At 35.4% G+C, this 20,961-nt stretch overlaps 3 protein-coding genes across 3 annotated transcripts; 1 reads left to right on the top strand and 2 right to left on the bottom strand.

Annotated features, from left to right (window-relative positions):
• The first annotated feature begins 2,725 nt into the window (after positions 1-2,725).
• On the top strand, positions 2,726-4,276 carry LOC131636277 (probable sugar phosphate/phosphate translocator At5g25400). Its single transcript, XM_058906904.1, has one exon. It carries the CDS (start codon positions 2,962-2,964, stop codon positions 3,997-3,999), a length of 1,038 nt encoding a protein of 345 aa, XP_058762887.1. The 5' UTR covers positions 2,726-2,961; the 3' UTR covers positions 4,000-4,276.
• Positions 4,277-9,220: 4,944 nt separating this feature from the next.
• On the bottom strand, positions 9,221-9,808 carry LOC131636301 (uncharacterized). The gene has a single exon (XM_058906927.1). It carries the CDS (start codon positions 9,806-9,808, stop codon positions 9,221-9,223), a length of 588 nt encoding a protein of 195 aa, XP_058762910.1.
• A 1,731-nt stretch (positions 9,809-11,539) lies between these two features.
• Positions 11,540-12,372, bottom strand: LOC131636302 (uncharacterized). Its single transcript, XM_058906928.1, has 3 exons — positions 12,298-12,372; positions 11,958-12,220; positions 11,540-11,870 (listed from the first exon to the last, which is right to left on the bottom strand). Exons 1-3 carry the CDS (start codon positions 12,370-12,372, stop codon positions 11,540-11,542), a joined length of 669 nt encoding a protein of 222 aa, XP_058762911.1.
• Between the last annotated feature and the right edge of the window lie 8,589 nt (positions 12,373-20,961).

Genomic DNA, 20,961 nt, shown 5'->3' on the forward strand with positions numbered 1-20,961 from the left:
CTTCACGAAGGTTCAAACGACACCTAAAAAGGAGTTACGGATCAAAAGATACATCAATTCAAAGTTTGAACAAGTTTTGCACAGCAGGGTCTGCTTAGCGACCCTACAGCGGGCTCATGGAAACTCAAATTCAATAACCCATCTTGAAGTGTGCTAATACAGACTAAAAACAAAAGCGAACAAAAATCGCAGCTCTGCTTAGCGAGCTTGTGCATTTTCAAATTTCTACTCAGCATCCGCTTAGCGAGGCTGGGCCGCTTAGCGGACGTGCGATTATGCATAAAAATAATAGAACCACACAGCACTGGTTAACCACACTTCCAACACCCAAAACTCATCCCAATCAACAATTAAACATATATAATCACAATATCTAACATCATTCACCATCAATCATCAATAAAAACATGTTTTCAACAAAAAATTCATGCAATTTCATCATAAAACCCTAATATTCTACAATATTAAATTCATGGTTCCTACATACAATATAACCCACCCTAAACATCATCATACATACCTTTAGCATGAAAGAACCCTGCATTTACCTTTGATTTTGGATTGAAGACAACTCTGGCTTCAATCTTGGATTCTCCTCTTCTCTTCTCTTCACTCTTATCTTCTTTCTCTTCCCAATTTTCACAAAATAAGCTTCTAACTCTCTAATTCTCTAAAACTATTATTTTTGTTAACCCTTGCTATTCTCTCATTATGCTAATGGACTCTAATTAGTACCCCTCAATTACTAACACCAACTTAGGCCCAATAACTCATAACACTTACTAACTTATGCTATTTACTAATAACACTCAACAAATAACACAAAAAATCAATTAAACACCCAATTAAACACCCAATTAACACATAAATATCAATTGATTCACACAACATACATAAAATAAATAATTAAAAGAAAATGGTCGTTACAAAAAACAACAGCTAGATCTTGCCTCGAAAATGTAATGACACTTGAATGCACTCGAGCATTATTGGGGAAAATGCCACAACCTAACCCACATACCTATTGCCACGTGTAAGGAAATTTTGTGAAATGTTTGAGTGATGAGACTAGAATTGAATGCGTTTGTTCCCTACATCTCTTCCATATATCATTACAGGAATCCCGACATAAAGAGCACGATCCTATTTCTTAGAACGCTTCTCATATTTCAAACCACGACAAGTCTTTGAGGAAGATATTTTGGGACACCAAATGTCTAATGCAAGACACGCTCAGTTACCGTCCATTGTATATAAGCCATCATGTGTGCAGTTTAAGGTACAATTTTAATCATAACTTATCATGCATCTCTTCATTCACTTACTGAGTTGGGCATTAGAGTGCCAACTTTGTAGGTCCACCCTCGTGCAACCACGTTAGAAATCTGCACCACCATTTTAAGAATCCAAACCAATAATTTTGTTTCATGATTGGAACATATTTTAATAAAACGGTGTGTCTGAAGTCAACTAATGATTTAGTTGCCATTTGAAGCACATGTTTTGTGGTTTTGAGAGGTTTTCTTTATATGGTTTGAAAAGAAGGGGGAAAACTGGTGAACATGAACTTTTATTTCGGGCATAGAGTATATCAGGCCAAATACTTCTCGTAGGCCTTTATGTTTAATCTTTATAACGAGTTGGTATTTTTTTCCATTATTTTTGTCTCGAAAAAGTCTTTTAAGTCAATGTAGTCCTTCAAGTAAATATTTGAAACACAAATTCTTTAAATTATTAATATGTTGAAAATAATTATCACTTTTTAACAAAATTCGAAAGGAAATAAAAAAAAATTGTTACAAAGATCAAAATATAAAGGGTAGCAAAAATCATTTGACCAATATATTAATATGGTTTAGTCTGGTTCGGGGTCAGTTATGACATCAAGTGATTTTATCCTCCTTCCAATCGCAGTTGCGGAAATCAAACCCTATTCCTTTCAAATCAGCGTAAATCACTATTGTACCAACTAACTATTGATTATATAATATTCCACAAATGAGAACTAACACGATTGCGTGTTCATTCACAAAATAACAACTACTAAATTTTTTTGGACAATATAGAATAATCTAAGATAATTTTTTTACTCTATTGTGTTTAATGTAGAAATATTTGACAATTTTTTTACTATATTAATATTTTTAAATTAAAAATGATTTTTGATATTTTTTAAATGATTTGTATTTGAGATAAAATGTTGAACTGTGTAATTTATATTTGTATGATTAATTTCTACCTCAAATACAATGCAAAAAAATTCTCATATTCAATCTCTTAATTTGTAAAGAATCAAATGCACCTTGAATACAACTTTAAATAACTTGCTGCACGAATTTCTTGTTTTTGTTAGACACATTTTATTAAAATGATCTCTAAGAAATTCAACAATCTTGAATGTAAACGCTCAAGTTGAAATGCACCACACAAATTTCTTTCTTCAAATATTGGTGATCTTGTTTTAGAAAAATATGATATCTAAAATTAAAATATTAATACTATTTGAAAGAAAAAGTTATGGACTGTAATAGAAAAAATGTAATACTATAAGGCAAATTAAAACACTTATATTCTTGTTAGCACTATTATTAAGTGTACAAATTTGACTATTGAATTCAATAATACATATATACCTAATCTAGCTGTTGGGTATGAAACAAAAAAAGCCCATTAATTAAATAGCCCAAAAAGTCATAGGTTTGGCAAGTGTCACAATTTAAAACTACACATCACTCTCTCACTCAAAGTAAGAAAAACTCTAGATCTGAAATATTGAAATAATACAAATCCGCATCTCTAATACCCATTATTCCATTATTCCTCATAAACTCAATTTTCACCACTTATCTTCAGATTTCGCGAATCTCATGAAACCCGACCCGATTCAATTTCACTGAATTCCGATCAATTCCTCCAGATCCGTCGTCTTCCTCCGATTAGGGTTAGGGTTCACCACCAAAAATGGCGGTCTCCGATGGCGTCGTCAAGAAAGTCATCCTCTCCTACACCTACGTAGCGATATGGATCTTCCTCAGCTTCACCGTTATCGTCTACAACAAGTACATCTTGGATAAGAAGATGTACAATTGGTCTTACCCGATCTCGTTAACCATGATTCACATGGCGTTCTGTTCTTCACTCGCGTATCTTCTCGTTCGCGTGTTTAAGCTGGTGGAACCGGTTTCGATGTCGCGCGATCTGTATCTGAAATCGGTTGTTCCGATCGGTGCGCTTTACTCGCTTTCGCTTTGGTTTTCGAATTCCGCTTATATTTATCTCTCTGTTTCGTTTATTCAGATGCTGAAAGCGCTTATGCCTGTTGCTGTTTATTCGATTGGGGTTTTGTTTAAGAAAGAGGGGTTTAAGAATGAGACTATGGCGAATATGATTTCGATTTCGCTCGGTGTTGCGGTTGCGGCTTACGGTGAAGCGAAATTCGATACTTGGGGTGTTACACTTCAGCTTATGGCTGTTGCGTTTGAGGCGACTCGGTTGGTTTTGATTCAGATTTTGCTTAATTCGAAGGGGATTTCGTTGAATCCGATTACGTCGCTGTATTACATTGCTCCTTGTTGTTTGGTGTTTTTGTCTGTTCCTTGGTTGATTGTGGAGTATCCTTCTTTGAGGGATAACTCGAGTTTTCATTTGGATTTTGCTGTTTTCGGGACGAATTCGCTGTGTGCTTTTGCTTTGAATCTTGCTGTGTTTTTGCTGGTGGGGAAGACTTCTGCTTTGACTATGAATGTTGCTGGGGTTGTTAAGGATTGGCTGTTGATTGCGTTTTCTTGGTCTGTGATTAAGGATACGGTTACGCCGATTAATTTGATTGGTTATGGGTTGGCGTTTTTGGGGGTTGCGTATTATAATCATTCCAAGTTGCAGGCACTTAAGGCTTCGGAGACGCAGAAGAAGGCTCAGCAGAATGATGAAGAGGCTGGGAGGCTGTTGGAGCAGAGAGACGGAGAAGGGACTGGAAGGAAGATCGACAGCCAGAACTGATTCGACTTGTCTATCTCATTTTTGGATGCGAAATTTGTTACTTTCGGGTATATGTGGTGGTGTGATGTACTACTATTAGGTAATTATTTCAATATTACTAGGATTATCATTATCATTATTTTGTTATTTTACTTCTGTCCATTTCAATTCAGCTTATTTCATTCATATTTTAGTTGTGTATCGGGTCTGAGATTGGCGTCTGTGTCTTATATATGCTCATTCAGTGTTTCGTATTAATGATCAGTTAATGAATTTAGTTACCTTGATGCTCTGAAAAGTGTGTTATTGAATTGCAAATTTTCTTTGTTAAGCTTAACATACTTAGTTTGCGTTTATTCTTCTTGCCATTGTTGCATTTGTTCCTCTATTGGTATGGATATGAATTGTTTTTAAATCTTTCACATGTGATTTCATTTAGTACCATTGACTATTGATGTAGTTGCCTAATATTCTATAAACTTCGATTCAAGTTTTAGTATATTAAACACCTTTGCATTCAAGAGATAGGTCAAAATTGTGCCTCTTTAGTGACTTGATCAAGAGATTTCGTAGAGAAAAACTAAGCTCTTTTTAGTGTAAAACTGCTGAAATGCTCTATGCTCATATTCTTAGATATATTTAATAAAAGATCTGCTGTGGTTTGTTCCTTCAAAATTAAAGGATAGTTGTGAACTTCATAATGTTAAGCTATTTTTCTACTGATTGCCAATTTGTAATTGCAATTCATGTGACATCATTCACCTCAACTCATTGGTTGGTTGTGATGGCAGCTACTTCATTGTTTTTATCTCATGTCACTTTCCTGCTAGTGGTTGCAACCAGTAAGCATAAGATGCTCTGTAGCTTGCTACCCTCTTTAATTGAATGAAGTGAAGTGAATTTCACTATTTTTCAAAGTATGTACTAATCATCTAAGCATAAGTGATCTTGGATCAAGCTTACAAGTAATTTAAATAGAATTAGAATTGTTTGGAAAACGACACCCGTTTTAGATACGTCACACAATAAATAAAAAACTAGAAAACAAAGTAGATTATTCTTTCCTATCTTTCCCCTGTTAAAAACATTTTTTTGTATATAATAATTCATAAATCTTTTTTTTTGTTGCAATAATAAGTACAATGGGATCTTCATATATGTAGGGCGAATATTTTATGTTCATAATTCAAAAACAGTTGTATTGGACATTCAAATTGATTATAGTGAAATATTAGTTGTACCCAGGGCTTGCCTAAGACCAAAGCTTTAAAATTAAGGGTTTTAGGCTTTAAAAAAAAAAAAATTTTACGATATACAAGGCTCAACAAAATAAAAGATATTATTTTTTATGTATTAGAATGCTTAAAAAATAAAAAATTTCAAAACCGTGATTAAAACACCCCGTAAGTATAAAAAATACACTAAATATAAATATTTTATACTTAAAAAATTTTAAAAGGAAATTTTAAATAAAATTTCAATAAAATATTATTTTTAATATTAAAAAGATCTCTATTTTATTTATTAAAAAATTCCCTTAGAATTTACTTAGGCCTCAATAATAATTGTAGAGCCGAACCTAATTATACCGTACCTCTTTGTGCATATGAACTGCATCAAATGGGATTGCAGATTGCAATTATGCTGTTTATAATTAGGGGTGCTCGTGGTGCGGTTTGGGCGGTTTTGACGAAAAAAATCATCCGAACCGCAAGAGAAAAAATAGTGCGGTTTGGTTTGGTTCGGTTGGCTTTTAAAAAAAATCCGAACAAAACCAAACTAATGCGGTTTGGTTCGGCTCGGTTGGTTCGGTTTTTTACAAATATTTTATTGAGCCATACATACACATATAGATGATAACATAATTTTGTATTTTTACATTCATACACTATCAAATAACAACAAAACTCGTCATATTTTGACAACAATTTTCCATTTAATATGTAAAAATTAAATTAGACAAAAGTGCAATATTAAACATAAAATAATAGCATAAAACAATATAAAAATTATTATAACGAAAAAAAAATAGAAGAGACGAAAGATTAGTGAAACAGAAAAAGAAAAAAAGTGTTGAGAGATTAGAGAAGAAGATATGCAATAAAAACGAAACTGAAATACGGAACATTTACATAAAAATGAGAAGGTGAAAAAAAAAGAATATAAGAGAGTAGAGATTATAGAAGAAGAGGGAAGATGTATGTGGCAAAGAAGGTGCGATAATGTTATTAGAGATTTTAGAAGATCGGGACTAAAATTATATGTGTAAGGATGAGAAAATTGTTCGTAATCATAATGCTAATGTATAATAAGTTTAAGTTTGGGTTGGATGTGAGTTAGTAAAATTTAGGTTGTAACATAGTGCGGTTTGATTCGGTTTGGTTCGGTTTACAAAATACAAACCGCAAACTGAACCGAACCGTGCAGTTTTGTAAAAACTGACCCAAACTAATTTGAACCAAATGCGGTTTTTTGCGGTTTCGATTTGATTTGGTTTGGTTTGCGATTTTCTATTGGATTGGTTTGGTTTTGATCACCCCTATTTATAATAGCCGCCGATTCACATGCGCAAATTAAACTGTGTCTCTAATTGAGTCACGATATGTTGTCTGATACTCTGATTAGCACTTAATATGTCGCAAAACTTTCCTAGATAAAATTCATGCAGATTTTCATAAAATAAGATGATGTTATTAAATATTTTGATCTCTATTCATAAGATGATGTGAATAGTATATATATTGCTAAGAGAATATCCTATTAGGAATGATAATAGGTAATTATGGGTACGAGAAATAATATTCCGCTATTACAGCGATATTTATAAAAATTAGTTGATATTATTATTTAAATATTTTTTAAAAACAATATATAATTAATTAAAATTTAATTATTCTTAAAACATAAAATTTGAAATTTAATACAAAATAATAATAATAAAAATAAATCAAATTCAATTTATTCCTTCTTTTAATAATAATAATAATAATAATAATAATAATAATAATAATAATAATAATAATAATAATAATAATAATAATAATAATAATAATAATAAGTGTCATGCTAACATTTGTCTTAAGAGCATATGATAAAGATACTATAATTAAAAATAATTAAATATAATAAATTCAAATTTAAAGTTTCAATGTGTTTCAAAAAATATTTCTATAAATTATTTATTGATTTCTGTCTTTGGGCACATGTTAGCTTTTTTATAATAATAATAATAATAATAATAATAATAATAATAATAATAATAATAATAATAATAGTTTTAAATTAAACTATTTAAGAAAACCAATCCAGTTCATTAAAATCAACAAATCAAAATTTAATGGTTGTGATTCATTGTTCTCATTTCTCACAATAACCAAGTGTTCTCACTTGAGTCATCCCCATGTCCCATACTACTTTTATTGACACTCTGATTTGTAAGTAAATGCCACAAAATGTGTGGACTATATATTGAGGCAATGCCAACGGCTTCAAACAATAGTAGGATATTTGTTGTGAAGTATAAATTCAAGAGGAAAACATGTTAAATAAGTCAATAGAATATGGATGCATCCAAATTAAAGAAAATTCTTATCTATTACCTATCATAAAAAATTAGATAGAATTACTTACAATGTAAATTATCTTGAAAATTTCTCAAAATTATATAATTTAATAAATAATTAATTAAGATAAAATTATATAATATTAAGTGATTGATTAGAGATACACTAACTAACTTATCTTATAGAGATGAGTAGAAAAGTTCTCTTCAACAATAATTCATGTACTCTACTCCATCATATACTTCAAGGTTTTAGTAACTTCATTAACTCTTACATTTTCGTGTTAGGACCTCCCAAAGATGATTTGTACATTTATAAATTTATAAATTTGGATGATAACAATTAGATTGCTATTGTTTTGGTTTTACAACAAATTCAATGTGTCTCAAATCAACATGATACTTCATTAATTCGTGAATATGTTTTAACTCATCCTTGTTTCAATGACATATGAATGGACCACCATTGTATTAGCAAATTTATAGTTGTGAAGCCCACATATTACGTAACCGATAATTCAACTCTATCCGATAACAATTTGAAAATTTCTTTTACACTCATATACTTTTTTAGACACCTGTTGAAAAACTTCAAAATATTCTAAAATTTCGGATGTGTATCTTCGAAGTCATATATTTTTTTTAAAAAAAGTGTGATTTCGGATGTGCATATCCAAAGAAACCCTATTTTTTTTTTATAGAAAAAAGTGCATTCGAAGATATACATTCGAAAACACCATTTTCTTGATAAAATAAGGAGAATTCAGATATGCACATCCGAAAGCACTCATTTTTTAGAAAAATTATATTTCATATATGCATATCCGAAATATAGTGAACACACAAAAACATAACAACAAAGCACCAATTTATCATAAATAATCCAAATTACATGGATAGTTCAACATAAAATTAAAGATACATATTGTTATACACGGGTAGTTGAGGACGACACAACATTTTGATAATGTCTTCTCCCGATCTTTGAAGTTATGCATCCAACTCAATCGGACCCTTCGATGAATATCGTTGAAAAGTTATCCACATAACCTTTAAGTCGTCGTCATTCTTTAGCTCAAATGGGGTGAACTCGACGTTTCCTCATCGTCAGTGAAGGTGAACGGTACTCAAGCTTGACAACCTTCTAATTTTTTTGGATATTGCAAGAAAGAGTTAAGCGTCAGTATCAACTCCGCGAACCGCGTGTTGTGCGAGAACCTAAATTGAAGCGACATCAGATAACCACAACTGAAGTAGACAAAATCAAGGTGGGGATAGGTTTGAGTCATTTTTGTTTGTGGCTTGATGTAGATGGAAATCTATAGAGGCATTATTTATAAAGTTTTTGGTGTAATATGGACCCAAGAAACCTTATCCTGCGGTTGATAATGGAAAGCCGGTACCGACGATATTCATAAGAGCATTATGTCGGTCGGTAACGATGACACTAGGCATATTATTTTGATCAACCAACAAAGTCTTACATATTCCCAAAGCCCATGTAACATTATCTTCTTTCTCACATTCTAAAAAAGCGAAACCAACAGAAAATGTCATGTCCGTAGAGGTCACACCGATAATTTCTAGAAGCGGAAGCCTATACTTGTTGGTCTTGTACGTCGAATCTATTACAAGGGCGCTTGGAAATGTGTTGAACAACTTGATACTTTCGGGATAAGTCTAAAATATGTCACGAACAATGACCTTGTCTTCACATGCTCTGAAACTTGAAACGTATTGGTTATCATCCAAAATTTTCAAAAGGTGTTGCGTTTTCGACCTCGGACCCATTTTCACAACTTTGAGATTGTATTGTTCATTGTATACCTGCTTGATATTTGAAACACTATCTGGTATTTTTCGCTTCAATTTGGCAAGTATGTTTCTCGGTGCAACTTTGATTATCGATAATTCTGAAATAGAATCCTTCTCTTCGCGACTTAGTCGACACGTAATCGGATGCCCGTGTAGCTTAGTTTCCAACGCGTGATTATGAAGTCCGTAAACGACGCTAAAACGCCATAAACCATCAACCCTACAAGATATGCATAACTTAAACGGACACACACACTTTCTCAATCCCGTGTAATCATGTTTTAACTTCCGATTTGTTGGAATATAGTTCTCACCCCTCTCGCATTTCATCACAACAAATGCTTGCCTTCTATTTGTACCATTGTCGGACCTTGTCATCACAATGCCAAATCCAAGTTTACTAGCTTCATTTCGGACCCGCTCTAGCAAATGTTCACGACAAGTGAAAGTCATTTCATTTGTAAATTATGGTCGAACATCCACCATATAGGAAATCATTTTAACATCGTTAATCACCTCTTCCGGAGCTTCTAACTCATCCCTGACAATGTTGTCGGGATGCACCATACCTAACAAATGCACAAAACATACATGCTATCAAAACTGTTTTTTAAATTCTGAAACATACTTTATTTCAGAAATGCATTTCTGAAATAAGTTTGATGGATTTTGGAAATACATTTCCAAACTAACACAGTTTTTCATCCATAAATCAGCAACAATGCAGTGAAATGGGAGGTGGAATGAGGAAATTTTACCGTAAATTGTAGCTTTCTATGTTCACTTTGATATGATGAACCACTTGGAACATGGTTTGGAGACGAAAAATTGACTCAAAATGGTTGAGGTTTTTGAGAGGGGTTGTGTTTTGTTTGGAACATACTAAATGAAATAGTGAAGGAGGGAAAAAGTTATATGAAGGGTTTTTTCGGATATGCATCTCCGAAAAAACACCTGATATTTTAAATTCAACATTTAAATGGAAAAAGGATGTTTTCGGACATGTATCTCCGAAATAGTTGATCTGGGTGATTTCGGAGATGCATATCCGAAATATTCAAAATTAGGATATGGGTGCCTTCGGAGATGTATCTCCGAAGAGTATTTTGGGGTTTTCAGGGTTTTTTTTCACCTTATATGGGCGTGCAAAGAAATTCTCTAACAATTTTGCTATAAATTGAAAACAATAACAACACATTTTAGTGGAGAAATCTACATGCCACCACCCATATTTTTTAACCAATTTTACCCTTGCTGGAAAAAGTTGAGATACAAAGAATTTCTGAAAGAAATTTTCAGTATGCATTGTAAAATTTCCGATATAACATACCGGAATTTTATGTTATAAGGAAATTTCCGGTACATCATACCGGAAATTGTAGTTATTCTAAAATTTCCGGTATATATACCGTAAATTTCTAATTTCCGGAGAGTACCGGAAATTTCATTATAACTAAAATTGCTGGCATGTTTCAATTTTTGATATTTCAAACGGTTGATATTTTCCCGACACTTTTGGAGGGTCTTGATTGCGTCGACACATTAGTGTGGTCTAGAACGCACCACCATTTGTATAAATAGGGGTGTTAGGGTTATTGGATAACACATCATTTCAACAAAATGCCTCTTCATTAGTATTTGATTAATGTAGAAGTGTATTTCAATGGCCGCAACCCTGCTGTTCAAACCAAGATTCCAGATGGGCCTGAATCCTTTGCCACCTTGAAAGAAACATTGAATAATTTGCTGCCTGATTCCGATAACAAAAGGGTGACAAAGATCGAGTTTTGGGAGGACTGGATTGATACAAATGGAAGGGTGAAATACAACTTAATTGAGTTGAAGAATGATAAAGATGTGAAGGCCATGTGGAAATCATTTCTCTGTAGGATAACTAAAGGTCCGATCGAATTTGATGCGCAGATCCAAAGATCTGTGGACGACATAATGAAGTGTCTAATTCGTCCAGAGTCATCCGTTAGTGCCTAGGTTTTCATGTTTCGGAGTACTGTTTATGCTTGTTGTTTTTCATATGATGTTTGTTAACTATGTTTGTTTGTTATTGATACTCGAAACATGTACTAGCCAAAAAGATTATGTAATAAAAAAGATGTTCATACAAAAGATGTTCGTAAAAAATATACATACATATAATACAAATGATAAAATCATAAAATAATAAATCTACATAGGTCCTCCACGGGCAACATCCGCCAACCTAGCTAAAATACTGTGAACCTCACCATCAGGGTTCACCAAACCCATGAGGCTATCGAAGTGAACGGCGATGTACTGCAGGCGACTGTCCTGGTCACCTATGACAGGTGGAGGTGGTGGTGGAGCGGAAGAGTCTCTGGTACGTGAAGGCCCTGGAACATCAGATGTTGCGACAAATGGTATGACCCTAGGGTGTGACACACTGAGGAACCACTCCAAGTATCCATTCTGACACTGCCCAGGCTGCTGAACCGCAACAGCTGTATCAAGGATCTTACGGGGGGAGTTGAGGATGTGACTTTGAAACCATAGATCAATGCCACCAGTTGGAGCCTCTAGGACCGACCGTGGGATGCCCTATATATAACCATACAGGCGTAGATACCTATCAGGCAATTGTCTAGCCACACGGCTCTCCCATCTGACATACCCTGAATATAAAGAAGATACATCAAAAGGAAGATGAGCGCGGTGACCTGTATACGGTGTCCAGATGGAAACATCCACCGCCAGAGAATCCAGCCTCCGCCTGTACTCAATCACCCCTCTTGGAATGGCCTGTTTGGCCTTCCACCTCCTCGCACATGGGTCAGCAGCCGCACAACGCCGGATCTTCCGCTCATAGATGTGAGAGAAGTGCTCGTAGATCTAACACTGTATAAATAAAAATAATTAAGCCCAGATAAATTATAATAAAACACAAAAAATCATGTAAAAATATATACCTGTAACAAGCTCAGATAACCAGCAAGCTGTCTAATGTCAGGACGAGATGCAGCATCAAGCGCCGTGTACAACATGGGGTGTCAAGGTCGCCGAATAGAGAAAGATAGCACGGACATATATATATAAACTCTAGACTTGTCTACAAAGAGAGTACATGCTAATAGATGTAGCATGCACGCCCTAGCGGCATCCTGGTACCTCCCTGCGTCAGCAAGTTCATGATAAACCTTCCTCAACCAAGACATCATGAGGTGAAAGCCCCGAGTGTCACCAAACTCCTTAAGCACAATCACCTCATCAATCTTCAAAGCATCCATCACTGTGCGCACCGCCGTCGCGTGATCCCTATGAACTAGTGTAAAAAATGTACCAGCAATCGAAAGATGCAATAGGGAATGCACATCATCCAAAGTCACCGTTTGATATGATGGTTATTGCCTTGTTGGTTGAACGACTTAATATGTTTGAGTGTTTTTTTAAAACATTAATATGTATAGTTTTTGAGTAACACTGGATATGTTTGAGTAACCTACCATATATAATATAAAATTTTTGTTTTGGCACATAATGTGTGTCATTATATTTTTTTATGTAAATATGTATAGTTTTTGTTTTGTACTTTTAACCATTAAATATATGGTTCAAAATGCACCATTTAGGTTTCGGTTCTGTTTTACTAAAATACAAGTTATAAACAAAAATTTGTATAATTAATTAATTTTTTTTTGAAAATACAAAGGATTTCACTTCGGTTAGCATCACAATCGAGGGGAGAAGTGAATGATTTTCCCTCGGTTATAACACTACCAGATGAGAAAAGTGTGAAATTACTCCTCGGTTCACACCTCAACCAAGAAAAAGTGATATATTTTCTAGTTTTTTTGTCTCGACTATCACTTTCTAATTTTTCGCTCTGGTCAGTGGCTTGAGGTTAAAAATGGAGTAATTTCGATAACACCATTTATTACCTCGGACACACAACTAAGATAAGAACCCTTTCTCCACGATCTAAAAGCTCTTTTTTGTAATAGTGAAAATAAAAGCTTATTTTTCTACCGTGCTAGTTAGCAAAACTAATAAATTATGAAGTTCCACCAAGAAATTTCGTATCCATCATACAAACATCAATTTGAAATAAATTGTCCTTGTAAAAAGGCTATAATTATTAAAAAAAAAAAATCTATGTTGGTTAAAAAAAACTAAAAGAAAATTCTATGTTGGTTAAAAAAAACTAAAAGTGCAAATTTGTAGAGATTCACCCAAAGAAAAAAATATTTACAAGGATGTGAATTTCGTTCTTCAACATCACATCTCCTCCTTGCCTAGCTTCATCAACATCTTGTATAGAGCTGTCAAATGGATCGGTCCAACCCGTTTCGGCCCGATGAGCCAACGTGTTTTAATGGGTTGGCCCGACCCAATCCAATTGCTTAATGAGCCACATAAAATGAGCCCGACTCATATTTCAAAGGCCCGTGCGATTCGATGGGGCAGCCCGGCCCGTACTTCAATATTATAATTTTAATTTTATAAAAAGGATGTAATGGATAAATGCAATACAACATAAGTAGAGATTCATCATAAACATATATAAGTTATGTTTAGAATATTTATCCATAAATATATATGAATACCACAAAATCATCCATGTAAAAGTATAAAGTAAATTATTATTATCACCGATAGTTATCAAATTTTCTCTCCATCTCACAATTATTTCTTTGATCACACCATCTTGAAAATATATCTTGATCCTCTTTAACTTTTCTTTATGACTTGAAAACACATTTATTAAATCATATCTCATATCAATCTTTTTTCCCCAAAATTTACCAAAATCTTTTTCTAATGGGCCATCCCGAAGCCGCTTGGCCCAGCCCGACACAGCCCATAAAAAACATAGGCCCGGTGGGCTGGCCCAAAAAGATAGGGTCGTGTTTTTTTAAGGTATTTTGCGGCCCGGTCCGTGCTAAATTGTAGGGCTTATGGATCGGCCCGATGGGCCGAGCCCATTTTGACAGCTTTAATCTTGTATAGATTAGTATTACTTTGTTCTTTTGCTACCACCAATGTCATTTTGACGATGTTACATATGTCACTATCACTAAAATAAATGTTATATTTTTTATGTTTTTGGATGACAAAATCAATCTTTTTAAAAATTACATCAATTGATCTGCTATGCATAATTTTTTGAACTCTTTATAAAATATTAATTCTATCTAGTGCTAAGCAACCAAAAACCTCAAACACAAATGATATGAAAGCATTATCGGAACACGCTTCCTCATGTTTGACCACTTTACTTGAAGCGACTTTGAGGGCTGTCTGTCTCGCAGTAAAACCTACAGTCCTCAGTCTCACAAGTGGAGAAACCCACGTCAAGTTCACACATGCATGTTTCTCTCTTACCCACCCAAACACCAAAATACCTGTTGGGAAAAGTGTTGATCTTCCATCATGAGTCAGTCAAAAAATTTATAGGTGACTCTTTCTTCACAGATACTCCAACCCGCCAATGTCATATTGATATTTGAAGTCAGGAAGTTCTCTTCAATGAATCACATGTTTTCCAAATGTATCTAAACATGCCTTGCAACAAACATGACAAATCTAATTAATAGGAAATAAAGAAATCATAAGGAGGTATCTCATGATAGTACACTACTCCACCGATGACATATGTTGACCTAGTCCATCAACAGAAATAACAATAAGACCATGTGCAGCTAGCAAACAACAAAAACTGCTTTCTGTCTTGTGGTCATGTCAAACTTAACATGCATGTGTAGCAACCTGCCCTAAAAATTAAATTTAGAGTCGCCACCTATTCTGAAGGGCGAATAGGAAACCCTACGCAGATACCAGATTCTGGGTAAGTTATTATAATCAGGTTGAGGGAAGGTGTTAGGCACCCTCAACCCTTTCCTATTGGTTTTGAATCTAAGGTAAAGGTGTATGGCTAAAATATCGAGGTTAATAGCTAAAGAATTGAATAGGGTAAAAATAGAGATTTGAACTAAATTGAGATTTTAGGGAGGGGGCTCGCCTTGGTTATCCAAGTGCCTACGTATCTCCTTATGGAGAATCAGAGTCAACGTAGTTCGGGCACATGGTTGTACGCCTTTGAATTTGAATTGAAAGGCATTTTGAATTGCCTGATTGGGAAGGATGAAAATCCGTAGTTTGTAGTTTAATGTGTTTTAAGTGTTTGGGCGTACAACCCTGATTTGATATGACACCGTTAGATGCGATGACCAATAGATTTGGTCAGTATAGCTAACTGATTAAGGAGCATTGCTGGTTACTCAGATCGATAGATTGATCGTCACGGGCAACAAATTAAATGTGTTTTGAATTTTATGTCTTTTTTATCTCTCGTCTAATGCGACTAATAGATTTAGTCGGGTCGAGGAGAGAATTAATTGATGGTTAATATTTTGCCCAAATGGCAATGGAATTGGAGAAACCCTAATATTTATAATCTTTATAGGGTTTTTGTGATTTTTAATAATTAAAAGTAATTAAATAATTAAGTCGAAATAATCGAATAATCGAGGAAAATATTATATTCTAATGTTAACAATATTATTAACCTAATCCTAATCCTACATCTAATCCTAATTAAAATAATTAATTAAATTAAACAAATGTTAATTAATATTTAATCTAAGTAACTTAAATAAAATAAAAAACATAAAGGAAACCTGGTTTTGATTCTGTGTGGTTGCCTTTGAGTGTCCATAGTATGCCTTGCAATCCTGGGCGTTAGATGTGAATCATAGGAGATCTCATGGTGGTGATGTGAGGGTCCACCGTGAGTATGCATTGGCTGCGTATACCAGATCTAGGCATAATGGAGAATAAATAAATGGTAAAACAAATAAGCAAGACCCTGGGATCGAACCCAGGTCTGCTTGGTCCCCACCACCTATGCTTCTCCATCCGTGCCAGCTTTATTAATTGTTAAAGAATTAAACCAAAAACATAATATATAAAAAACAAAGACAATTGAAGCACTGGTCAAACGCTGGGCCCACACCCACGCTTCTGCCCAATGAGAAAGGGAAAGAGAACCTTTGACCGTTTGACCGGCCAATGAGGTGCGGAGAGAGGAACATGCGGTGCTTCCCATCCACTCAGAATAACACACGCGTGCGACTGCAGGGTCCATGGAACTATTCATCTTCTTCTCCAACATCACCTGCGGAAATTGCTGCAATTTCTCCTACAATATTACCTGCAGATCCTCCATAATTCCATGTTTCCCTACGGACATGCCTAGACGCCTGCAAAACGAATGAAGCAAGAAGGTGGACACACCCAAACTACCTAAAATGGGGTTTTCGAGTCTGGTGGTGCGCTCCGTTTTCCCTGAAAGTACCTGCAAAGTGCTATACGAATGACTCGAAGCTTGAAGCTCCATTAATGGCAATTGTGCGTTCTTACGTTAAAGCTCGTATTTCAGGCATCAATCACGCTCTAATGATCATTAATAAGAGATATAAATCTACAAAATCGATCCATGAAGCATGTATTAAAGAAACCGAAAATAAAAAAAACAAGAGTGCATGAGAACACGAGAGAGGACTTCCCTGTGCGTTTCAGATTGGTTCCTGGATCTGGTTCGAGCCCTATGGCCTTCAGGAGAATGATCAGAAGCTTGTTACCGCCTGAATCTACTTATATCATCTTTTCTTTTATGCCCTAGTTTATGAGGATTTTTTAGCATGTGAACCCTAGTTTTTCTCCTTCTCTTTTCCTCTCTTGTTTCTGAAACTTTTTAGATTATATATGGGTGTATTAGGGTTATATCTTGTGTCCATAGCATCTTGCATTGATGAAAATATTTGAATGAAGATTTTGCATCCAATCTTGCCAAATATGATCTTTTCTTATCCTTCAAGCTTTTCCACGAAATTTGATTCAATTATGGTGATATTATCTTGATATTTTCATCACATAATAGACCTAAAATCAAATCTTTGATTTTCTATTATTTATTTTAATTAAATTCAATTTAAAATGAATAAAAATCAAATTTAATTTAAATAAATAATAACATTGCATGGGATTGGGCCAAGTGACCTATACCAATATTAGAGTCAGGCTTGGATTGAAGAAATAAGGGCCCATTTAGAGAATTTTCAAAATTAGTTAATATCTCCTTCACGCATTTCTCCGAAATTCGACCAACTTCTAAGTTCTGTATCTCCTTCAGTTTTAATCATATGGATGCATTCTAATACTTTTTAGAAAGCCCAAAGAATCCTCGAAAAGACCTTTTTGGTTTCATCTCAATTGAATCTTCCACGCTCAAGTTATGAGCTTTGACCCAAAAGGTGTTTTTGTTGACTTTTTGGAGGACCTATAATCTCTTTGACCATATCTCCCAAATGGTGCATTTCTTGACCTTGGGCCCAACATCAAAGTTGTAGAGGATGAAATTTCCTTGAGAATAGGCTTTGGTTAGGAAATTTTCGATACTCCATGTGAAAGTTATGACCAGTCAAAGTTGCGTTGACTTTCTCCTTTAAAAACCCTAATTCGAACCTTTGATTAGAAGAGAATGACTTGAGTTTAACCATTGAACCTTGAACCCCTGAAGATGAATGAGACGGCAAATTTTGGGGTATGACAGCTACCCCTGTTCAATCTTCTTAAACCTGAAGAGTTAGATAGGCACGTCTGCCTATCGTGATCTAAAGGTAGAAGATGATTGGACACTGAAATGCCCTGAAATTTGCATGGGAAGAAGTTCCGTAGGAGATGGGCTTACATATGCCATCCGAGGTGAATACCATTTTTCAGAGTGTGGAACAAACGCTTTGGAAAGGGACCACTGTGTTTTTTTTTGTAGCACGGCCTAAAAAGGCAACCTGAAATTTATGCAATGTTATGATGCATGCAATGTATGATGCAATGAGCCTCTAAAAATAAATGGGAGTGATGTATGTATATGCACTATGTATGAATGAGGTACGCTAGTTGAATGATGCATGATTGTTAGTTATATTAGTTGAAGTATGTTAGTAATTCTGAAAAGAAAGATAAAACCTTTGCGTGTTGGTGATGACGTTTTAGAGAATATCACTGCCGAGGGACTCACGTGATAAACCCAATTGAAGAAACCTTTTGTAAAACCTATTTTAAACCCTTTGTGAAACCTTGTGCTCGAGCGTGAGAGAAAAGAACCGTCCTGCTAAGGCCTGAGTCTTACATAGCGGGGACTTGTAAGAGGGGTCACTTGTTATGATTCTAACAAGCTTACTTGCATCAATGGGATCATTTGCGAGGGTTATCGCAAACGCCCCTGCACCATTTGGATCTTTTGCCCTGGCTCGGACAATTTTCACCTGCACCATTTGGATCATTTGCCCTAGTTCGGACAAATTTCACCTATACCATTTGGATCATTTGCCCTGGTTCGGACAAATTTCACCTGCACCATTTGGATCACTTGCCCTGGTTCGGACGAGTTCACCTGCACCATTAGGATTATTTTCCCTTGTTCGCACAACTTCACCTGCACCATTAGGATCACTTGCCCGGGTTCGGACGAGTTCACCTGCACCATTAGGGATTATTTGCCCTGGTTCGGGCAACTTCACCTGCACCATTAGGATCACTTGCCCTGGTTCGGACGAGTTCACCTGCACCATTAGGATTATTTGCCCTTGTTCGGACAACTTCACCTGCACCATTAGGATCACTTGCCCTGGTTCGGACAAATTTCACCTATACCATTTGAATCATTTGCCCTGGTTCGGACAAATTTCACCTGCACCATTAGGATTATTTGCCCTTGTTCGAACAACTTCACCTGCACCATTAGGATCACTTGCCCTGGTTCGGACGAGTTCACCTGCACCATTAGGGATTATTTGCCCTTGTTCGGACAACTTCACCTGCACCATTAGGATCACTTGCCCTGGTTCAGACGAGTTCGCCTGCACCATTAGGATCACTTGTCATAGTTCTAACAAGTTCACCTGCACCAATAGGAGTCACTTGTCCTGGTTCGGACAAGTTTACCTGCACCAATAGGAATTATTTGCTATAGTTCTAGCAAACTTACCTGCCACTACACGAGGGTTTGAAACTCGCGACACGTGGGTCGGAAAATATACCTTTCACAACACGAGGGTTGGAAACTCACGACACGTGGGTCGGAAAATAGACCTGTCACAACACTAGGGTTGGAAACTCACGACACGTGGGTCGGGAAATACACCTGTCACAACACGAGGGTTGGAAACTGGGCTTTTGTAGTATTTGAATGTACTAGATGATATGCATATGCTAATGCGTATGTATGTATGCTGATGCTGATGTCAATCCCCAAGATTTTATCTCCTTATTGAACTTGTTTAAACCATATTTGCACCTACACCACGGCTATGCTTATGCTGGCTTTGTAATGTATATGGATAATGGTTATACTCATGTATATGTTGATTGACGTAATGAATGGAACGAAGTAATGTCTTCTATAAGATTACCTGCAGAGGTTTCTGGAATGGATGTGAATGTTTGTCTTAAAGAAGACTATCTGAAAAGATTTTTTAGCAATGGATGAGGAATGTCTTAAAGAAGACTACATGGAAAGGCTGAAACATGTCTTAAAAAGACTACCTAAAAAGGTTCTTAGAATATCTTACAGAAGACTACCTGAAAAGATTCTTGGAAATGGCGATGATTGTCTTAGAGAAGACCGCCTGAAAAGGTTCTTAGAAAAATAATGTCTTAAAGAAGACTACCAGAAAAGATTCTTAGAAAAATAATGTCTTAAAGAAGACTACCTGAAAAGGTTCCTGAAAAGGATGACAAATTGTCTTGAAGAAGACTACCTGAGAAGATTCCTAGAAAGGATCGTGCGATTCGTCTTAGAGAAGATTACCTGAATAGGTTGAAAGATGTCTTAAAAAAGATTACCTGGAGAGGTTCTTAGAAAGGACGATGATTGTCTTAGAGAAGACTACCTAGAAAGGTTCTTAAAAGGAATGTCATAAAGAAGATCATCTAAAAAGATTCTTGGAAAAAGAATATCTTAAAGAAGACCACCTAAAAAGGTGTGGTGTGATGTATCAACCAATGTATGCAATACATGACTTATATGTATTTGCATGATGCTCCAATGCCGGGTTGTTGATAAGCAGAGGCGTATATAGTTTGCTAATGCTGGATGGTTGTTGGATGCTACCGTGACTTCCCAATATCTCCTTTTGAACTTGAATATCGTAGTTAGGAGAAAGGATTTCTCGGACGTTTGTAAAGTGTGAGAACGCCCTTTTCCTTTTGCTGTGCGTCTTGCTCTGATTTGACCCTTTGAATTACTCCACGCCTTTTGATTATTTCCGAAGTTCTCCATGTCTTTAACCTTTTGAGGTTCTCCACACCCTTAACCTTTGGAGATTCTCCACACCTTTAGCCTTTTGAGGTTCTCCACATCTTTATCTTTTGAATTGGTTGCCTTATGGATTTGATATCCAATGCCCCGATGTTTAGCGAAAACAAGATGCATGTGATCTCCAAGATGTGGAGGAAGTGCCTCGAAAAATAACTTTGTCATATGCTTCGACGTTTAGATTGAAGGGTATGCCCCTGATCTCCAGGTTATTGAAGGTTATCCATAGCGCTCTATCCTTTTGAATTTGAATTCT

Source organism: Vicia villosa, unplaced genomic scaffold (genome assembly GCF_029867415.1).
Source record: "Vicia villosa cultivar HV-30 ecotype Madison, WI unplaced genomic scaffold, Vvil1.0 ctg.001687F_1_1, whole genome shotgun sequence".
Taxonomy (NCBI): domain Eukaryota; kingdom Viridiplantae; phylum Streptophyta; class Magnoliopsida; order Fabales; family Fabaceae; genus Vicia; species Vicia villosa.

Excerpts from the sequence above, each read along its gene's own strand:
- LOC131636277 (XM_058906904.1), top strand. The coding sequence starts at position 2,962 with ATGGCGGTCTCCGATGGCGTCGTCAAGAAAGTCATCCTCTCCTACACC.
- LOC131636301 (XM_058906927.1), bottom strand. The coding sequence starts at position 9,808 with ATGACTTTCACTTGTCGTGAACATTTGCTAGAGCGGGTCCGAAATGAA.
- LOC131636302 (XM_058906928.1), bottom strand. The coding sequence starts at position 12,372 with ATGTTGTACACGGCGCTTGATGCTGCATCTCGTCCTGACATTAGACAG. Across the intron at positions 12,221-12,297 it reads GTTATCTGAGCTTGTTACAG|ATCTACGAGCACTTCTCTCA; the intron begins GTATATATTTTT and ends ATACAGTGTTAG. Across the intron at positions 11,871-11,957 it reads GCTAGACAATTGCCTGATAG|TCACATCCTCAACTCCCCCC; the intron begins GTATCTACGCCT and ends ATGGTTTCAAAG.